This window comes from Amblyomma americanum, chromosome 9 (assembly GCF_052857255.1).
Source record: "Amblyomma americanum isolate KBUSLIRL-KWMA chromosome 9, ASM5285725v1, whole genome shotgun sequence".
NCBI lineage: Eukaryota > Metazoa > Arthropoda > Arachnida > Ixodida > Ixodidae > Amblyomma > Amblyomma americanum.
The window spans coordinates 131858527-131881503 of NC_135505.1; the positions used below are offsets into that span (position 1 = coordinate 131858527).

Genomic DNA, 22977 nt, shown 5'->3' on the forward strand with positions numbered 1-22977 from the left:
TTGCGAAGTTTTCTGGCTTTTCTTCCTTGCCTTTTTTTACCGTAGTCACCAAACTTTTATTCCGACAGGGGTGCGTCGGTCGCTCCGTCTCCGTGCTTTCGCAAAGTTCGCAGTGAGGACATTCGTCGAAGGACGAACTCGACTTCTTGCCGCTGCAGAGTTGTTTCATAGGTGCCATGAACATTGCGCGCGTAAGTATCCAAACCTCAAGATGACTCTGCTTATCATTTCTGTAGCTGAATCGTGGTTTAGTTTCTCGAAATCTGCGTTTTGATGCCACCTTGCTTATTGCGAAGGAACAGCCATGTTGCCGCCCTAGTCGGTCGTGCCGGCGTTACGTCCCGATAAGAAAACTGCAGAAACTTGCCCGTTTTCATACTAAACCCTCGTGAAAAACCTGGGTAGACAGTGTTGGAAGTGCTGGCGATGAACTCGCGGGGTCTCCTGCTTTAACGCGTTGTTCGCTAGTGTGGGCAGTAAGTGCTCGTGTTAGATGTCGAGGTCTGGGGCTTATGGAAGTTTTTCTGGGGAAAAAACGGTGTGTGAAGTCTACTTTTTAGGCACAACGCTGCGCTGTTTAGACTTAATGGTGTGATTTACGTGTAAATCGAGAAGTAACGCCAGTCTAGACTCATCTACTGCGTTCTGCTGAATCGTTTGCTGTGTGACTAAAGCCGTTTGTCATTATTTTTATTTTTCGTGTGTGTATTCTCCTTCTAGACTGTGACGACGATTGCCCGCCGGGCTCCCCAGCTCCAGGCGAAGGCTGCACCCGCGAGGAAGTACAAGACTCTTGCCCAGATCAAGGAGCTGCAGAAGCAGTTTACTGTTAGTAAAGCTTTTATTGTTCGTGCATCCGAATTTAGCAACGATTAGCGCCCGCAGTTTCTTCGCGCACTGAATCGTGGAACTCCCATGGCAGGACTGCAAGCGTTACCAGCGAATTAACCATACATGAAAAGTAGTAATCAGTGCACAGTTTACTTTCGCACTGAACGGGGAGACGGCCCCTGTTGAACTGTGAACCTTATCAGCAAATGAATGATGTATGCGAGGCAGAGAGTAACGCATGCATGCAGTTTGGTCTTTCACTGCGTGGGGAAATGGCCATGGCTGAGCTGTAATCGTTAGCATCTGATGAGCGATAACAGAGCGTTAATGAACACGCTATTAGGGCAAGGAATGTTGCGGCAAATAAACACACAGAGGAGCACAGTCAGATGGAAGCGTCTTTGGACTGACCATCATGTGCACTATACATATTTTGCATTGAAATTTTTCTTACCGATATCATCGGGTCCTGAAAGCTTGGCGAAAGTTTGGAAATTTTCAATCCACTTATTGCCAACAGCTTCCTGTGTCCACTGTGGAAGCTAGCCTGTGCAGTCAAAGATGGCACTGGCTATCTTTGGCCGCAGACCTGCACCCACCCGATACAAAGGGTACAGCTACAGTTTATTATCATCATCCTTGAGTTGGTGTCAACTTAAATGTTAACCGAAAGTTCATTGGGGTGCATTTGGTGGCAGAGAAGAAAGTATGTGAAGTGTTACACTTAGCTCGGTCCTTTGTCACAAAGCACCGTGTAAAACCTTCATTACTTGCTGTAAAGGGGGCAGGGGATGTAGATTTGTACTCCCATTGAATTGTTGCGGAATGTCTCTCTTAATTTATTTGTAAAAGACATTGTTTCATCTCAAAACTCTGAAGTGCATTGGAATTACTTGGAAAAACAAAATTTTAAATATTTAGAGTGATTGTAGTGGCATGAACACTTACAGATCTAACTTAATTGACACCAGTTGGCAAGTCCTCCAAAGTTCCGTGTGCAGTGTGTAGCCTGTTCAGAAACTACTAGTACATTATACCCTGTACTGTGCATATATTTACTCGCCCCTTCTGATGCTTGTAATAGACGAAGGTATCTGAAGTATTTCTGTATTTGTTTGCACTTGTGGGCATGTCATGCTGCACAAAACTTCACCATGTTTAGCCTTCAGACTAGTTCCTTCGTGATGTTTGTCTCCGAATTGTTATTGAATACTTAGTTGCTAACCATTATAGTTTCTAATCATGGTGGCCAAATTTTAGCAAGTGAGATCTGAAAAATTCATATATGAAAGCTGCCATTCAGGTTCACAAGCTGTCATAAATTGGTGTATCTTCGGCTGTAGCGCGTAGTGAGGTGTGCTTATCCTTTGGCCCTTAAAGGGGCTCTGAAGCACCTTCCGAGGAGAGCACATCGACTCTCTGTCTGTGTTGTCATGAACACCTGAGCCAAATAATACACTTCTACATGCAGCAGAGAACCCGCAATTGCGCGAAAGCTTGGGAGCCCTTTTCATCGACTTTTTCATGCTCACACCCTCCTTTCATCGCACGCTGCTGTGTATGCCAGCTCAGAGATGGCTGTTGGTTAGTGTTTCAGACATCGGACAGCTGCCATGGCTGTGACGAGCAAGCCGCGTAGCTCCGGCGGGTCAAAGAGGCTCCACCCCCCGACGATGGGGCCAGGGGAGGAGCGCCGGCCTTCCAGTGTGCAAAAAGTGACGAGAACAGAGGGAAAGGCGTGAAGACGCTGAAATTCAAATTTTAACTCTAGATAACTGAGCTTCTACAATGCGCATCAAAAAAATTCTTGCAGGAGGGTATTCATGAAGCAATGTCCTTTAACATCAGAGGCACTCCACAACTTTAATTAGAGGCCCTTTCAAAGCCCGTTTAATAACACATAAATGATGACTTTTGACATACTATAAGGAATAGGTTAGCTTGCAATAAAAATGGTTGATTTTGTAGACACTCGACTTGTCTGCATTCTGTTGAGCAAACAAAATATAATAGTCAGCAGAATGAAAAAATTCTTAGTGCAGTTGATTAAGTGTTGGTTAGTTACAGTTAGACGAGGAAACTGTAGTGTGTATTTGTAGGGTTTCAGTCCAGTGCCTGTGGCTACCGATAAACCGTTGCAATTGACTAAGCCGTTGAGAATTGTGCACTTCCGTAATTTAAGTATTTCTTTCCAAAACTTGCACATTTGCCCATTAGGAATGCTGCAGTGAAGAGCTTGTGATTGTTACTACTTTCCGCAATTCACACTGTAGTTGTAGTCACAAAATTTCAAAGACTAACAAAGGGTATGGTTATTTTCCTCAACTTGCAGGGTTGCCTACAGAAAGCCTCATTTGTAGGCATTGAGTGGAATGTAATTTAATGTAATTTTAAACAGTGGCTGCCGAAGAGCAGCTTCAACATTTCTGTATGCACAGAAATTGTCATAAAGTGGTAAATGCCATCACAGCAGTCCTTCCATCAAAAATCAGTGACATGCAACCCAAGATGCTGATTGCCAGCATCTGATGGTGGAGCGAGTAGGTGAACTGCTCACCTCGGAGATTTTCCCAGCCTGCATAAGCGCTGACACAGCAATAGGTTGAATTTGACGCTGCATCAAGCAACGCGCAGGCACTGTCCAAAATTGAAACTTGCGGTAAAAAAAAAAATTGCTTGTTATTTATGATGATCAATTTCTTATGGTGTAAGGGCACCTGCGGCCAAAGGTTGGGTTGAAGGCCCATTCCTCAAGCATTTTGCCCCAAATAAGCAGAGCACCAGGCCAGGGGAAAGCTTGTAGCCATTGTATCCACCGGTGGGTACCCGGCAGCACTGAGTATGGAATCCCGCACCTCCCGCATGCGAGACGGATGTTTAGGCCACCGCTGCAGTAATAACTTGTGATTAATCATTCGTAGGGATCTCTGGCTCTGATAGCATCTTCATTATTTCTGTGCCCGTACAGATCTTGCAATGTAAGAAAACCAAAACAAAAAATACAAAAATATCTGCACTAATAACCTCAATACATGGACAAGGTAAGATCACTGATATATGCTAGTTTAATGTGCTCAAAAATTGTTTTCTGATATTTTTGCCTTTTAAGTCCATCAAAAGCGGCAACCAGGTGACATACCTGTGTCTTGTCACTGGGCAACAGAATTGCCATGCAGGTGTGTGTGATAGATACTGTGTGCACTGTGTGTAGGATGGTTGCCTCCTTTTCATGAAGTGTGTTAAATGGAAGGGTTCACTTAATTGTTCGTGCAGATGGTGTTCATCGTCAGACAAGTATCAAGGCGGCAACTCTTCCTCTTATTTTAGTGCGCTAGCACTTTATGTGGCCATTCCCCACACAATCGGCTGTTGTGTCCAGTGGCGCACGTTAACCGCTTCAGGCGCCAATTAAATCTGCTGAAAGGAAAAATCTTCTTTTGAATAAATGACGATCAGTAAACTAAGTAGAAGTGATGTGAAAAATATTACACAAAAATATTCATATTTAAGCATATTTTATTCGTGTCCACATTTGTGGACATAGCACCTTAAACCTGACACACGAATATAAACACTGCTACATTTGCTTGCCTTTTCAAACTGATCGTTAGACATCAATAAATGTTTAGCTCTGGAAATATACACTTGAGGGAATTATTCTGGAGTTCATGACTTATAAAACAGGTAAAATCAGTCGTTCTGTGACGACAGGCAGACGAATATTCAGTATTTTGGGCACCGAACACGGTTTTTAGATGTGCAGCCTTCACATCGGCACCGTTGTGTAATTAACGTGTTCAGAAGCTGGGACCAATGGCTGCTTCCATCATAAGTAATACTTTAAGTTCGGCTGCATCGAAGGGGTCTCGAGTGATCTGAGCACAGGTGGAGAGAGAGAGAGAAAGATAGCGTCTTGCGGCCTGCTTTACACATGGTTTTTGCATAAATGAGAAATTATTTTTAAAGGTCGTTGTTTGATCAGTTTATGCCAGAGACCTGAAATGAACTGTCTTCTCACTCTACGAATGTGCTGATTATTGTTTTATAGCCTTGTAGCTTAGTGGCCAGCTCTGAACTGGCCATGGTGTGAGGGCACGGGTTCTCCTTTTTCATCATCCCTTGTGTAGTGCTGCCACTTTGTATTCTTCTCCGTCTTGGGTTTCATACATAATGTAATGATTCTTGTTAAAAACTGCGTCAAAATTTTCAAAACGATAGAGAAAAAATTGGAGGACGCTTAAGCTTCGCCTTTAAGAGTGGAACGCGACAGCGTGTTGCATCACTGCCAGGGAGTCCACGGAACGCTATCGCTTGTTCGGCGCGATGCCTTGCCCGTTAGACAAATCGCTCTGCTACGTACAGTGACACGGACGCGCAGAGCGGAAAACCACATAGAAGCGCTGCCAGGCGCTTTGCCGAAATGCGCGGGACTCAAGTTGCAGTCGTAGTTCGTTGGCACATCGTTCTCGACAGACCTGATGCAACGAACGCCAGTATAGCTTCTGCCCCAAACGAACGGGCAGCAAGCCGCAGCCTTCGTGGGGAACACGCTTTAAATGTGCGCTGCGTTGTTCGCCACTCACCGCGCGATTCCTGCTTGCCTGCACGGCCCCACTGCGCCCGAACGAGATGAGTGGGAGGTGCTGCCGTCACGCGCTATCTGTTGGGGCAGTGGCGTACATTGTGAGGAGAAGATATTTTTCGCTCACGGCCAACGCCGCCAATGACACCGGCTTTTCTGCGACACTGGGGCCCTTAGCGCTGTCGCGTTAAAAATTTTCTGACCGTCACTGAAAATGGTTGCTTCCTTCGGATTCATGCGTTCTACAATCTAGCACAAATGGTCTCCGATCCCTTTTTGAATATTGGTAGGGACCTAAGACCCCCCCCAGACCTCCCTGACTTTAAGCACTGGTCATAGCGCACTCTGCCGTAGAGGCTCAGCTAAGTGGCGGTTCTTTGCGACCATCTGTGGGTCTTCATTGTTCGATCGGCCGCACTTCTTTGGAAGTGCTTCTCCATCGGCTGTTTTCATGAAAAACGCTTCAGCGCTAGAGTCGTCCAACGTTCTCTTTGTGCAAGTATAGTTCTCAATGTCCGTAAGGAGTAAGACCATTTCGTACCATACGTGCACAAAAAAACGGCGCATTCTGGAGAGAAAACGCCACTTTGATGTTTTCAGCATTCAGGTGCCAAGTCCACGTTTGTGGACGCGCCACTCTGAGCATCTACTGCAGCACTTTTTCTTTGTCTGTGACGATGAAAATTGGTGTGCCGTTTCTACATTAACCTGTCGCCGCTTTGCGAGCCCTAAATTGCATCATTCGTGATCATTTGTAAAGATAGAATGCCAAAAGGAGAGCTATTATTCGTCCTGCCAAAAAACGGCGTGGTACACATATATTTTTTTTTTTACAAACGCATTTCGCTCTAGCTGCAAGAGATGGCGCCACAAACTTGTCAATTAGGGTCAAATGGTCAAGAGCACGGTATTCAAAGTTGGAAATTCGCCTTGCGTACGAAAATGAGGAGGCTTAGGTCGTGTCCACATATGTGGACCCAGCGTCTGAAAAGGTTAACTTGACTGCTGCACCACTGCGCCAGGAATGGTAGAAAGACTCCCAGGGATATATGAATGCAGAGGATGAACAATTCCGCATTTACAGACGGTAATCCATTATCGTTATCTAAACAACTGCCACCCGGAAACACTGGATCTGAACATTAGAACCGAAAGGAAAACCAAACTGCTAGCGCACTTAATTCGCATTTGGTCTAACTACTCAAATCAACTACCTTTTTTTTTTTTGCAGGTTGATGATGGGGTGCCAGTCTACCTGAAGGGCGGGAAGATCGATAGCATCCTCTACCAGACCACTCTTGCTGTGAGCGCCTTAGCTGTGGCGACTTGCTTCTACACATTATACGGCCTGATCTACAAGCACAAGAAATGAGGTGTCAGACTCCAAATGAAATGCTTGGAGTGATGTGTAAAATTTAGGAAATAAAGCTAATCCAACCTGGTGGAAGGTGTAGCTCATGTCATTTCTTGCTATTTCAGTGAGCATAGTTGCCCTCAGTGTTTGTTCTTTTTGTGGCTTCTAATGGAGAGTTTTAGCATAACGTGGTCTGCTTACTTGGGGACGCAGCTGTGACTGCAGTGGCAGGTATGCGCTACCATCTGGCCCTTAGTGTCAATTGTGCAAGCACACTTGGCACTTCTTGGAAGCACACGAGCAGATGGCTGCTCTTAGCCATGTACCACACTGTAGTAAAACGCTAGCTTCTGGCTTTTATCAATAGCACAGAGAACATAATTACTTTGTTAGACATATTTTTATATGATGCACCTAAAACTTGCTTGTTATGGCCTAAGTGAGCATTTGTTCGAAGAAGCTCAAAATTCTTGCAATTGGCATGTGAGGAAGACTTTGACACTAGGCGTATCTTTTTTTGCTAAATGCATTTTTGCTTGATTGATGCAGTAATGGGAGCCACTACTGAACATCATCCTTGGCCATAAGTTTCAGTAAAAAGTGACCTTTTGCAGGCTAGAGGGGAGTTGGATGTATAGCTATCACTAATTCCTGTTAGGAAAGGGAGAAAATCCTGTTTGCATTTTGCTTTTGCTTTTTTGAGACGAACTTGAGGCTTCAGCTCCTACACATGTCTTGGAGAAAGCAGGGCATGTGTGATATCTGTGCACATTAAATAAACCATGCGATCGAAATTTATCCCCAGCCCTCCACACTGGCATCTTTCTCTTCCTTCTTTCTCATTTAATTCGTTCCTTCCCTCACGGCGCGTTTGTGGAGTCGGAACACTGTATATGCTGTATCTGTGGTGATACTTCTGATGGTGTATGATTAGACATGAGATGTGATAAGTGGTCATTTATGATCATGACATACAATGACTAATTGATTAATTACCGTAATTGACTTCATTGTGCAGTGTGTATGGCGACTGCTTGTGTATGTGTGTAATGTATCGTAGCAAAGCATATCTGCGGTGTGTTCATGTCTGAGCGAGAGTGACGTCGCTAAGTGTTCCGGCAACGCCGTGATGGACTCCTTGTACATCGGGGTCCGCTAATTTTATTCATTTGTTGCCACAGCGCAGGCAGGGGATGTGGGGTGACTACAAGTCCCTATGCTGCGCTTCTCTGGTCTTCATGTTTGAAATGTTGCAGCTGGCGATGAAAGCACAATTTTCGTAGCCTTTTGCCTGATTTACAAACTCTTGGCTGAAGCTAAACTGGCACTCATTGTCTCAGCAGCAAGCGCGGGAGCATACGTGCGTAACATTCGTTTGGGACATGGAAGGTGCGTGATAACTTACCACTTCCTTAGAGCATTGAAACTGTGAAAATTGGCTACAGAGCCCAACAGTGCCCCGCGTGGCTCACCACCACTTCGGTGTGGCCAAGGCTGTGCCAGGGAAGCCACGATTGCAGTCGGCTGCGGCAGTAAATTTCTCGCCCCTCCATTGTCAGCAAACAAGGAAACAGTGAGTGAATGGGAATGTGAGGGAATGGTTGTGACTCGAGTGTGAGTGAGTGGTTGTGGATGTGAGAGGTCATGGTAGGAGTGTGAGTGAGTGGTTGTGAGTGATCATGAGTGCTAGTGTGAGTGAGTGGTTGTGACTGCGAAGTGTGAGTGGACATGAGTGTGAGTGAGTGTGATTGAGCCACCTCTCATGGTGCCGAGGTATGTTTTTTCGACTTGGTAGGGCTCGGAGTGAGCGTGTTTGAGCCTCTGTCCGCCTAAGTTGTGCCAACAACGGCAAATTCTGCAACCGCTGGGAATAGCAAAGGAGCATTTGGAAAGGTATAGCCCGGCCTGACTGAAACGCGAACAGCGCCTGTGAATAAAACAAATTAGTTTTAACTTGTTTAGTTGCAGCTGCATCACACATGCAACTAGTCTGATTCACGTTCCTGGAAAGAGTTCACCAAAGCACATTATTTATGAGGTGATTGTAAATGAATGTGTCGTTATTAACAGAAAAGCACTGCATATGAGAGTCTACGTTTCATTTGGGCCCGACTCTAAAGAGCATGTGGATCCGCATGGTCACTGAGTCATGCAGTGGTGCAGAACTCTTCCTCCGCTAGGTGACAAGTTCGTTTTGAAGAAAGGCGATCATGTCCACGGTCAATAGTGGACATCAATTTTGGTCCAAATCTGCCAAGGTCAAGGTAAATCTTTCAAAGTCGATCTCAGGGTTAAAGGTCAAATCAGGCATGGAATGGTGAGCGACCTTTGCGTTGAGTAGAGCTACCGTTCTAAAACCACTAATTTTGAGTCGAACAAGGATTGTAGGAGTCCTTTGGATCTTGCAGCCAATTAATTTTAGTTCTTTCGGTCAGCTCCTGCTGTACTTTCCGGTCTGAGCTGTTGTTGGAGATGGGGCTTCAATCCCACTGCTGCCACCAGTGTTGAAGATGGGGCTTCAACCCCACCGGTGCCACCAGTTGGAAACGAAGCGGTCCTTGAGTAGGCTGACTCGTTCAGCACCGCAGGTCCCGGCTCTGAAGGAAGTTGTCGGACTCCGTTAAGGAGGCAACTGTACAGTAGGTTTATTTACATTTTTACAAGCATTAGGATTAAAAGTGGGGGTCCTTTTACTGCACTCGCTGTCGAGTTTTATAGCGTTCTTCTTCCCTAAAGTCCCCAGGTTGAGGACGCCCTCTCCGGGGTGGGAGTGGCCTGAAACTTTCACTTGTTCGCACAAACTCACACCACCACGCACATATGGACACGCCCCCGTCACATGTTGAGCCTGGGAGAGAGGAGCTCAAGGATGTCGTCGGAGTAATAATGTCTGGCCAGCTGATGGTTCCAACGCGCTGGTGACGCCTGTTCTTCAGCAGATGACAATTAACCGACTCACATAGCCAGGACGCATGCAAGGTCGGGAAGAGATGCCGAAAGCGATCTATTGTCCTTAAAGATGCTTGCGATGGTTGGGGACGATGACCGCCAGCCCAAAGCGGTGCTCGGCACGCCGAAGAGCCGCCGGAAACGAGGCCCTTTTGTTCCCCGACATTGGCACGGCGATTGGGGAAGATAATGTCCACTTGCTCGTTACAGTGGCGTCGGAGACTTCGGAAAGGGGTCCGGTTGTGCTCAACTTTCAGGCCTCCGCTCTTTTGGGTTCCACACTCCGACCGGGCAAAGCTTGTAATTGGAACCAGCCAACACCTGGGTCCTCTCCGTGTGGCCCTTGACGGCAGGCCTGGGCACGATCACCATCGAGTTGCTCGGAGCCACCCACAGACGTGCTGGCTGCCAACAGGCGAGAATTGCGGTCGCCCTTGATAACTGCTCAGACTTGCTATCACTGTTTTTAAACACTGTACAGCATTTCCTCTCACCGCTTAATCATCGGTTATTTTATGCTTTCTATTTCCGCGTTGTCTTGACAGGCCTATACAATGTGGTATATTTATTTATTTATTTATTTCCAAATACTGCAGGCCAGCATTGGCCCATGCAGGAGAGTCATGAAAAAACACAAATCACAACACCACGTGAAAACATTTCGTGTGACACACAGCAAAAACGAAGCCAAAAAGATAAACATAGCAAGAGAAAAAAATACATGCTGAAAAAAGGGGGAAAAATATAGAGTTTCTTCCTATTTAGTTTAGCAACAAAGTTTTTAGCGCCTGTTCCACGTTAGGAGAGTTAAAAATCAATTCAGGGAGTGCGTTCCAATCTGCTATTGTTTGAGGGAAAAAACTGCTTAAATGCGTTTGTTTTGGCAAAAAGAGGCTGTAAGGAGTGCTCCCAAATATGGCCGGTCCTTCGAGCAGTGGAGTGCCTGAGGAATGAAGGGGGAGAAATGCTAAGCTTACCAGCTATAATTTTATGAAGGAAAGAAATACGGTTAACTTTTCTGCGTGTACAGAGCAACGGAATGTATATTGTCTTTCATGAGCTGTGTTGGAGAGTCAGACCTTCTATATTTATGAAAAATGAAACGTACTGCCTTCCTCTGGATGAGCTCTAATTGATAGATATATTTCTTGGTATGCGGGTCCCAAATATCAGAAGCGTATTCATGTTTGGACCTGACAAAAGTTTTGTAAGCCAAAAGGTTAATATATGTCAGCCTCGAGCTTCATGCCATAGTGTGTGCATTGTGGCTGATAATCTTCTGGGTAGATTGCGTGGTCTTTCAGAGCGCAACTCTTAAGCGCCCGTTCGTTGGTTGAGACATCGCCGCCGTCGGTGTAACCGAGCGCTACGTTACTAGACCAAGCGAACGAGAGTACCGCCGCTCGCTCACAGATGGCGCCAGAGTGATGCGCGTCGTACTAGAGTAGCTATACATATATGTTCGACAACTTATTCAGCGACTCTGTGCTATTCGTGCAGTAGAATCACCACTATACATGAGCGGAGGTAAGGTATCTTAAAGCCCTAGATCAGCTGATGTAGGGACTTTAGGGTGGCTATAGGGGAGGGGAGGTCTACCTGCGGCGGCACGCGCTTACGCTGAGCTGTGCCCACGCGCTGCCTCCTCGTAGTCGCGCCATGCTTCGCTCCGTTTTTGGCTCGCGGTACTGTGAAATGTGCCGGTGGTGCTCGCGATAGATTGTCCGCGTCGGCACCGCCACTCACAGCGTTACGTGTTCCTAGTGTAGACCGTCTGCTTATATAATATACAATACAAAATAGTCACAGCCAGTTCTTTCAGATCTGAGCGACGCAACCGCGATGGAAATGCTTCGTCTGCCGCGGCTGCTACACGAGCTGCCCGAGCTGAGGCTCAGTGCCGCCAAAGCACAAAGTGATCCCGGTCTTCTCCCTCGTAACTCCTCCCATTACTGTGACGATCTCGTCTTCGAGAACCAGGCATTGGTGCAGCAGGTCAGGTTGAACATATCTTCATCCATTTGTCCGGTACAACACGCAAGGAACTCTGCGCAAACTATGGTGGTCATTGTGGTGCTCAAATTTATTTTATTTATTTACAGTACCCCTAGGGGCCCTCTTGCGAGGGTATTAATAAACGTATTAATATTATGAGGTTTGGAAGCGCATTCTGTTGAGCCACGCACGTGTCTCCCAATTAAGGAGTAAAATTTTACTCCCTGGTCAAAATAGCGCTGGACATTCATTGCGCACAAAGGTGGAAATGAGTAGCGAAGGGTTTGGCAAAGTTTCCACGGTCAAATGCAGTTTCTGCGCTCTCCGTCAACTGTCAGTTAAGTTGTAGTGCACGACGAGCCTGTTAGAATAAGCAAACGGGGCCTCCCGCGTACTTCGCTCTTCGTGTTCGGATAAAGTGACCACACAAAGCATGCAGCCGAAGGTCTGTAGCGACAGTCGGCGGCTGTGGATGTTCAGATGCCTGCAAAATTATTTTAATAAGCCTAAATATGCAAGGCACCGCGGACTGTCGTGTTATCTGCCGGCATAAACCGTCGCTACGAAATGGCAGACCGGGCCCTTTGCCGAGACTCTGATATGTAAATTCTTTATATAAAGAGAGACGGCCGGATTTTAAAGCACAGCCTCGCTGCAAGAAACTCTGTGGGAATTTCAATGCGGTCGCAAAATGTCAATCTTGGAGGCTGCGTCGAGGTCAAAACAACAACATAAAACGGCGGAGCGTACTTTCCACTATCGGTCATGGTATTTTCCTGCGCGAAGCGGAGTGGTAGCCTGCGACGCGCGCCCCGCACGGCCCTGGCGGCCGCCGCGCGAGTCAACGTTCGACGGCTCCATGCGCGCGTTGCGCAGCGGCTCAAAACAAACATGGCGCTCAGAGCTGGCGTGAAGCGTCATTTTCCGATGCGCAAAGTGGACGATGTCGTCGAGTTCTTTCGAGCCCAGCTCGAGAGCGACAACGAACCCGACCTGGCACTGCTCTCCATCGTGACCGGGTACATCGAGAACCTGCTGACATTCCACCGCAACGTGGGCGTCGAGCCGGCGTCCGGCGATCACCAGCCGCAGCAGCCGTGCTTTCCCGTCGTCGAGTGCGGTCCCGTCGAAGCGCTGCACGCCAAGTTCGCCTGTCAGATCAAGGGATCGCTCGACCTGAGCGCGCTCGACACGGACTCCTCGGCCGGCAGGCGCGATCTCATCAAGCGCGTGTCGGACGTGATCTGGTCGTCGTTGACGAGGAGTTACTACAAGGATCGGCCTCACCTCCAGTCTCTCTACAGTTATCTCACCGGTGAGTTCACGCGCCGCTCTCTCTCTCGGCACGCGCGTAATCGATGGAGATTTGGTTGTTTATTTACGCGGCAGTGCGCGCTCGCTTCTCTCCGCTGACGTAAGTGGGAGCCCGCGCGCAGCACCAGCTCGATGTTCGGGGAAAAACCCCCGATGCATTGCGTAACTTTCGGCGACCGCTTGTCGGAGGGGCCTGACCGCCTCCATTCTCTTGCTCGACTGCCGGCAAGCGGTGATCGATTGCTGTGTGGTGGTGGTGCCATAGTGGTGCTGTGTATGTGCGTGTGTGTGTGTGTGCATGGCGCGGCGGCCAGTGCGCGGCGATTTTCGCTTTCGTTTCTGGACCAGATGGCGAGGGGTTGTAGCGGAAGGAGGGATGGATGAAAAAAAAAAAAAAACGCGATGTTCGGACCGGTGGCGCGCCGTCGGCGGCGAGTACCGAAGATGTCGCCTCAGAGCGCGCGGCTGGCCGGTAGTTTATTGCGTAGTTGACACTGCGAGCGCAGACCACCACAATCTGACAGCGCCTCTCGTGTAATCGAGCGGACGTTCGCGCCTGTATCGAAGATCTGCGGCTGATCGTCCGTATCATCGCACTTTTTTTTTTTTCTTCTGAGAAAGAGAGTTTTTGTAACGCCGGCGGACTTAGCAATGGGGCTTGTGCTCACCGGTACGAAGCAATGCATATAAAAAATAAAATGCGCTCGCTCGCGTTTCAGAAATGTTTCTTTCGATCTCCTTCGTGTTTACGGAGCCGCGCCGAGGCGCGGCAGTTGGGATGAAAAATATCAAGAAGTGGGTCTGATTTGAGTGATATTTTGCTGCTGCTTACCACTTGCACACGAACGGTATCTATAGTGGGGGTGCCGCTAATAAAAACGGTACATGTCTCGGAATGAGGCATGCCCCTAATTATAACGTATTGAGAGGGATGCTTAATGAGTGTTCATGAAGACTGATTTGGCTGTTAGTTTTAATGTTCGTTGTGTCGTTTCCTTGATACTCGGATAATATACATCTGCATTGTGTGTCAGTGACATAACAACTGTATTGTTTCGATCCACTTGTTATAAAGTCAGTAGAAATTCTTTGTGCCGCCAGAAGCGTTGTCGTCCATCATGTGGCAGCTTCTCAAATGCGTATTTTTTTCCTTTCTTTTTTGGTCGTCACAGCTGCAGTACGCACAGATTTACAATTGCCTTGTTTTCAAATTCACTTTGCAGAATTAAATGTCCCTACCGGTGTGGAAAAGATTTCTCCGTTTCTATAGGTCATAGGCGTGAAAAGGCTCGTTTCTGAATGGCTGTGTGTGAAGGAGTTTTTTTTTTTTTAAATACTTCTGAGCTCAAAACGTACTTGCGATGCCCATGAGCGAAGTGTACGATTGAAATTGCATATAGTCTGGAAAGTTTAAATCTTTTTGAAATGTCTGTGTGAATTTTATATTGTAAAAAGGCGCTGTGTAGGATGATAACATCGGGCATGTTTCCACCGAAAAATCAAAAGGGCGAAAAATTTTGAAAAAGTGCTTCTTCCTTTTCTCTCAAGACTTGGGACGCTAAAACAACTAGTGACGCAAAACTTGAGGCAGAACTTGACACAAAACCTTTTACCTCATCAGTCTTTGTAGTTGCGAAACAATGTTCTAGCACAGTGCATTGCAGATGTCACGCCAACTTCTTCCCAACAGTATTTCGGTGAACTTAAAGCGTTTTAGATTAATGCTTTTGTGGTAATATTTCTGAAACATTTCTGACTTTTTCTTGTTTTTAAGTTGGATCTTTTTGTCCCAAACATCAAGTAATAAATTTCTCACATAAACCTGCAAGGTAACTAATGAATCAGAAATGATAAAAAATATATATACTTGTTGGTGAATTTTAAGCATAATAACCACTCAGAAGATATTATCAGTTATGTCTGGTGTGTCATCTATTTATGACACTGAGCAGAATTGGCAGCTTCAGACTAGAATTTCGCCTCAGGTTTATCAGGGAAAGAAAACAAGCGCTTATATTGCAGAAAGCCTCTAGCATTACAAAGGAAATGCTATCGCTTGGACTTGAAAGAGCACTGGTAAATATATGTAGAGCTCAGAAGTCTAATTTTACTGTGTGCAAATAGGTCTTCCTGGAAAGTTTTAGAAGTGTTTGAAAATTGTGATGAAATGGCACTGCCTTGTGGCGTGCACCTCGCTATGGTTGTCATTGTGACCGGCACATCCATGTGATATCAATGCATAGTGGCATGAAAGCACACGGAAATTATGATGATGGATTAGCATTTTGCAGTGATATGTGCTGAGCTATGTCATTATCGTAGGTACACATATAGCCGATGAATAGCAGTGAATAGCATAGTGAATGGTATTCACCACCTGTTTACTCCTAGGAGGTATTCCTACAGGAGGTTTCGTATGAGCTACGAATACGTAATTGTGAGAATACAGAGTCAGTATGATGTGAAAAAAATATAAGGGAATCCACAAGTTTTTCTTGAGTTTTAAATATGCTTTTCATATCACTACCATATAGTTTCCGTATGATCTCCGTATGACGTCCGTTACATCACAAGAAATCAATATGTATTTGGAGCAGGGCATGTAATGCCAAGGCAAGATGACCGCTGGTCCTTAATGGTAATGGAGTGGATTCCAAGAGAAAGCAAGCGTAAGGTGAGATTAGGAACTTTGAAGGCATAGGGTGGGCATAGTTGGCAAAGGACAGGGTTAATTAGAGAGACATGGGAGATGCCTTTGCCCTGCAGTGGGTGCATTCAGGCTGATGATGATGATGATGACTTATAGGCAGTAGGATAACATAAGGGCATGCGCTAATGAATCTTTTTGTTTGTTAAAGTATGTGATGCTTTATTATTTGTGATCACTTTTAAATTGCTTCAAACCACTGTCATATTTTTTGATGTTATAAAGTGTTTTTGCATTAGTGTATGGTGCTGTAGTCCAGTACACTTTCATATAACGTATATGTGAGCATGACACATGAGAGTGCTGGCAGTGGGAAAAATAAGGACATTTATCTTCCGTTTACAAAATTGAATAATGCTGAAATGCACTGTTGCTGTAACTTGAACTCATCTGGTCACGCATTTCTGGTGGCCTGTGAGGATTTAAATGATTTTGCATTGCATTAGGCACATGTTGTTTTTTAAACTGCTTTTGCATTTTTTCACGGCCACCATATACTAGCCACCCCGCCCCCCCCCCCCCCCCAAACACACACACACCTGTGGCACCAAGCGCCATCTATGTGTGAAAATATGCCCGAGAAGAGCTAAACATTGGAGTTCTTGGCCAGCACTATGGATATGAACTGGGAACTTATAACCAAGGAAAGGGAGTGAAATACTTAGTTGGCAACATGGCTTCAAGGCTCTTTTATATCATTATTCATACAACCAGACCAATTGCACTGCTTTTGAATGGTCTGGTAAATATGCTGCAACAGTCATAATATGCCTGAAGAGACTTTTTCAAGGTCTTTTGATGTTTTGTTGTTGGCATTTTTCACCATGCTTTCATATGCTTTTATCTAAAATTATTGGACTTTACCAGCTGGCCACTGATATGTCATCCATATGTGTATATCATATCAGATGTTGTAGTGAACACTTAAAAGAATTCCTGAAAATACAGTGATTGAATAGAGAAAAAATATTTTCTGTAACAGATGGTCAGCGACGGCATACATCACTTATTTTCAAAATCATACTATTTAAAATAGTGAATCAACTAAAATTCGCTAACTCTATAATTATCACTGTCTGGTGGTTAGAACCACTGGCGAGTTCATAGCTGCGGACAAGACGATGCTGTGTCAGTTTCTGAAACTGATAGTCACACTGTTATTGATACAGTGTTTGAAGAAAAACAACAGTTCTCTAAAGCCCTCTAATGCAAAGAAATCTGGTGGCTTCTTTCGCCGAAAATTGAAACATTGAAGCATACGTGAGGTGCGCATGAAGTTCAGTGCAAACATAATGGCCGCTGGTGACGTGTTGCACTGCCTACAGTGCTCAGTTCGAACTGCCTCCGTTGTTGTACCGTCATGCGCTGTTTATTTTGCTTCATCACTCAGCTCGGGAAAAAGGGCAGTCATCACCAACTACATGGCTGTCACCTTTGAGAGTGACGCAACAAAAGACAGTGCAACACACGCCATGGTACAATAGCACAGATGATTCAGACCGGGTATCATAGACTTGTCTGCGGTTTTCAAACAGAAATTTCGAAAGTGTTTGTGCTTCGAGCCTTGATAATATATAAAAGAAGTGTGCTTGAGTGTCCATAACTGCTACCTCCATAAGGTTCACTCTTATCGTTATCTGGAGATTTAACTTGTAAGTTGATAATTTCATTTTCATCACTTTGGTCGTCTAATTAAGGTGAGGGGTTGTGCTGCAGTTTTCTGGCGGAAATTTTGCGAAGTGTGTACACTCTGAGCACCTGTAATGAATAAACAAAATGTGCCAAATGGGGGGGAGGCAGGGGGGCTCTGCAAAATTTAACCTATTAATGCCTGACATTGGATATATTATACGGAGCGCAAAAATGTGAATAATTTCAGTTTCTGCCTTTTGATCTACTTGAACTGCTTATATACTTCAAGTAACGCTCTACATCATACTTATCAATGCAAGGCCAAAGTATAATGTATGTAGATCTCTCAAGAAACATAATATATTGATTTTTGCAAACGTCATGAATAAAAATGATGCTTAGTCTACCACCAAGTCAGCAGTGATTGTGCAGTCACTTCTCAGAGCTGTTAGGAAAATTCACAGCTGTGATCTGCGTGAAAAACTAATAAAAATAACTAAATGAACTACCATCAGTTCTTCAAAAGTATCCCAGGTCAACAAGCAAGAACCCTTCTTTGATGCCGACAGCTGATGAGAACTGCCATGTGATTAAAAAAAGGAATCAATGAATCAGTTTATTTGCATCAAACAAGATGATATTGGGAGCACAATCGAAAAGCCAACAAGGCAGTTGGCTCGATAGAAACTGCGCTCCTGTTACATTTCTGTCATCAGCAGCAGAAAAAACAATATAGAATTGCACAAACATTCACTGAATTTTCTGTTCAAAAAAAGAATGGAAGCATATATTTATTGTCGACAAGAGCGCAGACATATTTATAAGTGCAAATGATCTGGGAACATAGCAATTGTATCATGTTTTGCAAGAAAGGAGATTGTGCATGAAAATTATGAAAACGAAGTAGTGATATGCATCATGCATCATCATACATCTAACCATACTGTGCCACACATCAGTATTCAGCATGAAGAGAAATGTTAAAAAAAAAAAACTGTGCATACCCATTTGTTATCAAGGGACAACAGATTTCTTTTTTCTAGTGACACCGATATGAAGGACTTTCTCTGGGGTATACAGTATCTGTTATTCATTATTCAGTCATCACAGCTCTCGCAAGAAACGTGCTCGAAACATGCTTTAAGTGACGTGCACTTCGAATGCATTAATTTCATATTTATGAAAGTGCACATTAGTATACTGACAAGATGCTAAAACCACATTCATATTTTTTCACGTGTTTGAAACGTGCTCTAAAAATGCTTTAAGTGGTGTATACTTCGAATGGATTAATTTCATATTTACAAAAGTACACATTTAATATATTGTCAAGCTTATGGTAGGGCGAGAGAAAACTAATCAATAACTCTGAAGTGGGAACAGTGTTGGTCAAATGTTTAGGGGAATACCCCAATGTGGAGTAGATTTGTTACATTTTATAATAAGGGAGTAATAAGGCAGCAACGTACGCGGAGATTAGTGGACTGCGCCACGTGCTAACAAAGGGAGAGCGAAGGCTGCACCCCGCTGGTGGCACACTTTAGCCACCCCTGAAGAAGGGACCGAGGTGGTCCCGAATTTTGTCGGAAAAAAAAAAAAAAATGCAAGCACATATTTATTGTCGACAAGAGTGCAGACATATTTATAAATGCAAATGATCTGGGAACGTAGCAATTGTATCATGTTTTGCAAGAAAGGAGATTGTGTATGGAAATTATGAAAACGAAGTAGTGATATGCATCATGCATCATCATACATCTAACCATACAGTGCCACACATCAGTATTCAGCATGAAGAGAAACGTAAAAAAAAACTGTGCATACCCATTTGTTGTCAAGTGACAACAGATTTTCTTTTTTACAGTGACACCAATATGAAGGACTTTCTCTGGGGTATACAGCATCTTTTATTCATTATTCAGTCATCATAGTTCTCACAAGAAAGGGCAAAAGGTCTCAAAAACACCTGGGGTGTTCTCTAGTATGAAAACAGCACCACGGTCAGCATTGGCACAGGATTTTATGGCACAAAATTATTGCATTCACGTCCCATCCACTGAGAATGTCATTGAGGTGCATCAGGGAATATGTGTTCAGTTGAGCTCATTGCCGCCAGTGGTCAGTGTCATGTGAGCATATGATGTGATCCGTGCAGGAATGGGAGCACACGTGGGAAAAGGAGCTCGCAACACAGCCATCGTGAAACTCATTTGCACACACCACACAGGGGTGAAAAATCTGGGGGTATTCTTTTTTTTTTTTTGTACCGTGAAGTGTTATTCATACTATAGAAAATATGCATTCTACATCTGATGAAGCACCTGGTGCTACACAGTGATTGTGCCTATATTAGTGCGCTGCATCAGATTAAAGTCCCTCTGTAGTCACTGACGCTTTATTTAAGTGCTGTCAATCTTCGAAGAACTCCTTTCTTCCGCATCCGCTTGTGGCTTTTCTGGCTCCGATTTCCACCTTTCGCCGGCAGTCGTTGTCCATTTTGTATCCGCTCTTATCCGTGCCTCGACTTGTCAGTCACCTCGTCACAGCATACTTCAACATTCGAGCAGACCTTATATCATCGTGCTACTACGCTGTTTCTCAATCTCTAGCTGTCTAACAGACTTGTTTCACTCTCGGTAGGCGATAGACGAAAACTGCGACTGTGCAAAGCCACCGCAGACAGACTTTCCCCGAGAATACAAAATGGCAGCGCTTCCGTTTAAGACTGGAAGCTGGAAAGCTATGCTAAGAGGAAGAAGTTTGGGGGAGGGGTGGTTGGCGCTACTTAACCTGGTTGGCAGAAAACAATATGAAGGGCTTTTACTTCAAAGTAAGTGAATAAAGGATAACAACTTGCAGTCCAGTTCACCCCCAATTAACCTTCTGCTGCTCAATGCTCTTTATTCAGGCAGGGTGCCGATGATGATGATGATGACAACACATTGTGATAATGATGATAGTGGTGATGGTGTTGATCATTGAAACAAATCTGTAATTTTGCTATTTACAGCTCATCTTAATTTGCCTGTCCATGTAATGAAAATATTAAATGACTACAAATTATATCTTTTGATAGTGGTAACATTAACCAATTAATTCCCGTGCATTGAAGACGTCAGATAAAAGTTATGAATTTCAGGAACTACATCTATAATAGCTCCTTGATTGCAAAAATGTAAAAAACTTTGAGATTCAATAAGAAAAAATTACATGTCAGTTGATTTCAGCTAACCTTTATAATATCTAAGTGCCTAAGGTCCACATAACCATTAACACGCAGGCACATGCAGGAATTCAGGTGCAAAATCATCTACGAAGCAGCATTACGGCCACAGAAATTTTAGCATGGGCACAGTATAATGTCTCTTCGATCAGTCCAGGTGTGCAGGGGCCTTCAGAGAAAAAAAAATGACCTGTTTTCTACCATCAATGTATACACTCACTTGTAACGCTATGTCCTGTGCAGGGAACAAGCTTGACTGCTTTGGTGTGGCTTTTGCTGTGGTCGCTGCATGCCAGGCTTTGGGCTTCTCAGACATCCACTTGGCCCTTTCGGAAGATCATGCGTGGGTCACCTTTGGAGATGACAGTGAGGAAACCGCCGAGGTCACCTGGCACGGTATGTCTACCAAGGCATTTTTTTCTGCAGTAATATCATTGACACGCATGTCATTGTTAACTGCTTTGCGGCACTCAATGTGTCAGCCTTGATATCGCGTTTTGTAACTAATAGGAATTGTGAACTGCTTTGCGGCACTTAATGCGTCAGCCTTGATATCGCGTTTTGTAACTAATAGGAATCCTGAACATAATCGATTTTCATGACCTCAAATGGTTTTTAGAGTCTTTTTTTGTTATGATTAAAACAATAATCAAATATCTGAATTCAAGAAGAGCAAAAAGGTCATCTGGTGCATGGACAGACACAATGACAAAATTTCTGTGGCATGCACAGGGCTTATCATAGCTCTCAACTGGATTTCAGGAACACAAATTTAATAATCCACACACGGCGCTAGGGTGCAGTGCTAAGGCGGTTGGCTGCTGAATATAGGCACAAAGCTAGAGTACACGACGTGAGTCACTAGTGCCCTGTGATGCCCTGCACATGGTATGAACTATCTTACATATTCTGCCAACCAACTTCTTATTGCAAAATCTTTACTCACAGTGCAAAGTGCAAAGTGAGTAACTGCAGGTTCTTGACTTCTGCGCTGCTGTATTCATTGAAGAATCCTCTGCTTGCAGTGTAACCTGGATACTTAATGTCCTAGAAGGGCAATCTGTCAGTCTAGATGGTCTTTGAATTTAACTGCCAAATCTATGTTCATTTGCTTGGTACACGGTACAGCTATTATTTCAGATGTAACTGCCAATGGGTCGCAGTAACACAATGAGCTGCCTGATTTTGAATCTCTTCTGATTGGACTGCAAAATATGCAGTCAGCTCTCAGTAATTTTAAATAAAATGTGACCAAAAATTGTTTGAATTCATGGAGTTTGAATTAAGGAGAATCTTTTTAATGTGTTTGATGTTGATTAGATATGAATAAACTGTAAGCTTCGAATTGAGTGAACTTGGAACAATTAGAGTCCACAGTAGTCCTGATACCAATCCCACACAGGATATGCAAAATCTAGGATTGATGTCACATGTCAGCAGGCTTCCTTTGGCATGTACCATATAAACCCATGTAAGCAGTGCCCCCCATTTTTTCTTTAATTTGGGTGTGAATTTTGAAGGTATGGCTCATACACGAAGGGTCATAGTGTCTAGTAAAGTAACAAAAAAATTCACCGACGGTTACCACGCCTGTGTTACATGGCATGTCAGGGCAGCAGTTTGTGGTGGCGAAAATAGAAGTGCTAGTTCGCACCACTGCTCATAGAGGGCGCCACAAACCTGTGAAGCGGCACCCTGCACAGCACTATTCATCTTTCCAGCTCTCCATCCTTCCCATACTTGTCCTTGTACTCATTCTCGTACTCCTTCTCCATGTTATACCAATGCCAACATCGCCATAGAACCTGGAAGCGTGCCCTTAGCTGCTGTTGCAGTAAACTGGCCCAGAGGAAGACTGTGTGTGAGCGTTGCCCTTTGGCAGAAGAGCACAGGCATAGCTTGTCGTACCTTGGTGTGTGCACTGCACTTTGCAGGCAAGGGCAACGAGGACCGGCGGGGCCAGCCCATACCGCAAGACAAGAGCTGGCTCTACCTCAACGGCCACGCCATCCAGTGCACCCGGGCGACCGAAGTGGCTGCGCTTGTCTCCGCCATCAACCCCACCATCACGCCTACGACGGACAGCACTGAGCTAGTCAGCCTCCAGCAGGTGCGCGCCTGACTACCAGTGCCATTTCCCCTTGGAAATTTTCTCATCTTCAGAGTGAAAATTAAGCAAGTAATTAGTGTCAGTTATGGTAGTAATTACGTAGCATTATTCAGGGGAATAATTACCCCATCTTCCTAAATGTAGCCAAGATGAGCCACGGGACAACTGGGGGTAATGTAGCAAGTGTTGTCTTGATGTTAGACCAGGGAATCGTGTGAGTTGCAGAGGAGACCTGAAGATCGATCTTCCCTTTCTTTGCTCTCATGCTTATCTTTTGTTA

At 44.8% G+C, this 22977-nt stretch overlaps 2 protein-coding genes across 5 annotated transcripts in view; both read left to right on the plus strand.

Moving 5' to 3' along the window:
• The first annotated feature begins 63 nt into the window (after positions 1-63).
• On the plus strand, positions 64-6855 carry LOC144104399 (cytochrome c oxidase subunit 7A1, mitochondrial-like). Its single transcript, XM_077637382.1, has 3 exons — positions 64-191; positions 721-828; positions 6645-6855. The coding sequence occupies exons 1-3, from the start codon at positions 177-179 to the stop codon at positions 6783-6785; spliced, it is 264 nt and encodes an 87-aa protein (XP_077493508.1). The 5' UTR covers positions 64-176; the 3' UTR covers positions 6786-6855.
• A 5504-nt stretch (positions 6856-12359) lies between these two features.
• Mnn1 (menin 1) overlaps positions 12360-22977 on the plus strand; it is a 34930-nt gene continuing 24312 nt past the window's right edge. For 2 of the 4 annotated variants that reach the window (XR_013308520.1, XM_077637385.1), the window contains exons 1-3: positions 12360-13026; positions 20831-20983; positions 22522-22697. Coding sequence is in view for 2 of the 4 variants with exons in the window: in XM_077637385.1 (XP_077493511.1) it covers positions 12477-13026; positions 20831-20983; positions 22522-22697 (879 nt within the window). In the remaining 2 variants the exon portion in view is untranslated. The remainder of the gene's footprint in view (positions 13027-20830; positions 20984-22521; positions 22698-22977) is intronic. The other 2 variants (XR_013308522.1, XM_077637386.1) reach the window with 1 other exon arrangement.

What these genes read in the sequence shown, in the direction of transcription:
- LOC144104399 (XM_077637382.1), top strand. An exon ending in AGCTGCAGAAGCAGTTTACT is followed by an intron (nt 829 to 6,644) that starts GTTAGTAAAGCT and finishes TTTTTTTTGCAG; the next exon opens with GTTGATGATGGGGTGCCAGT.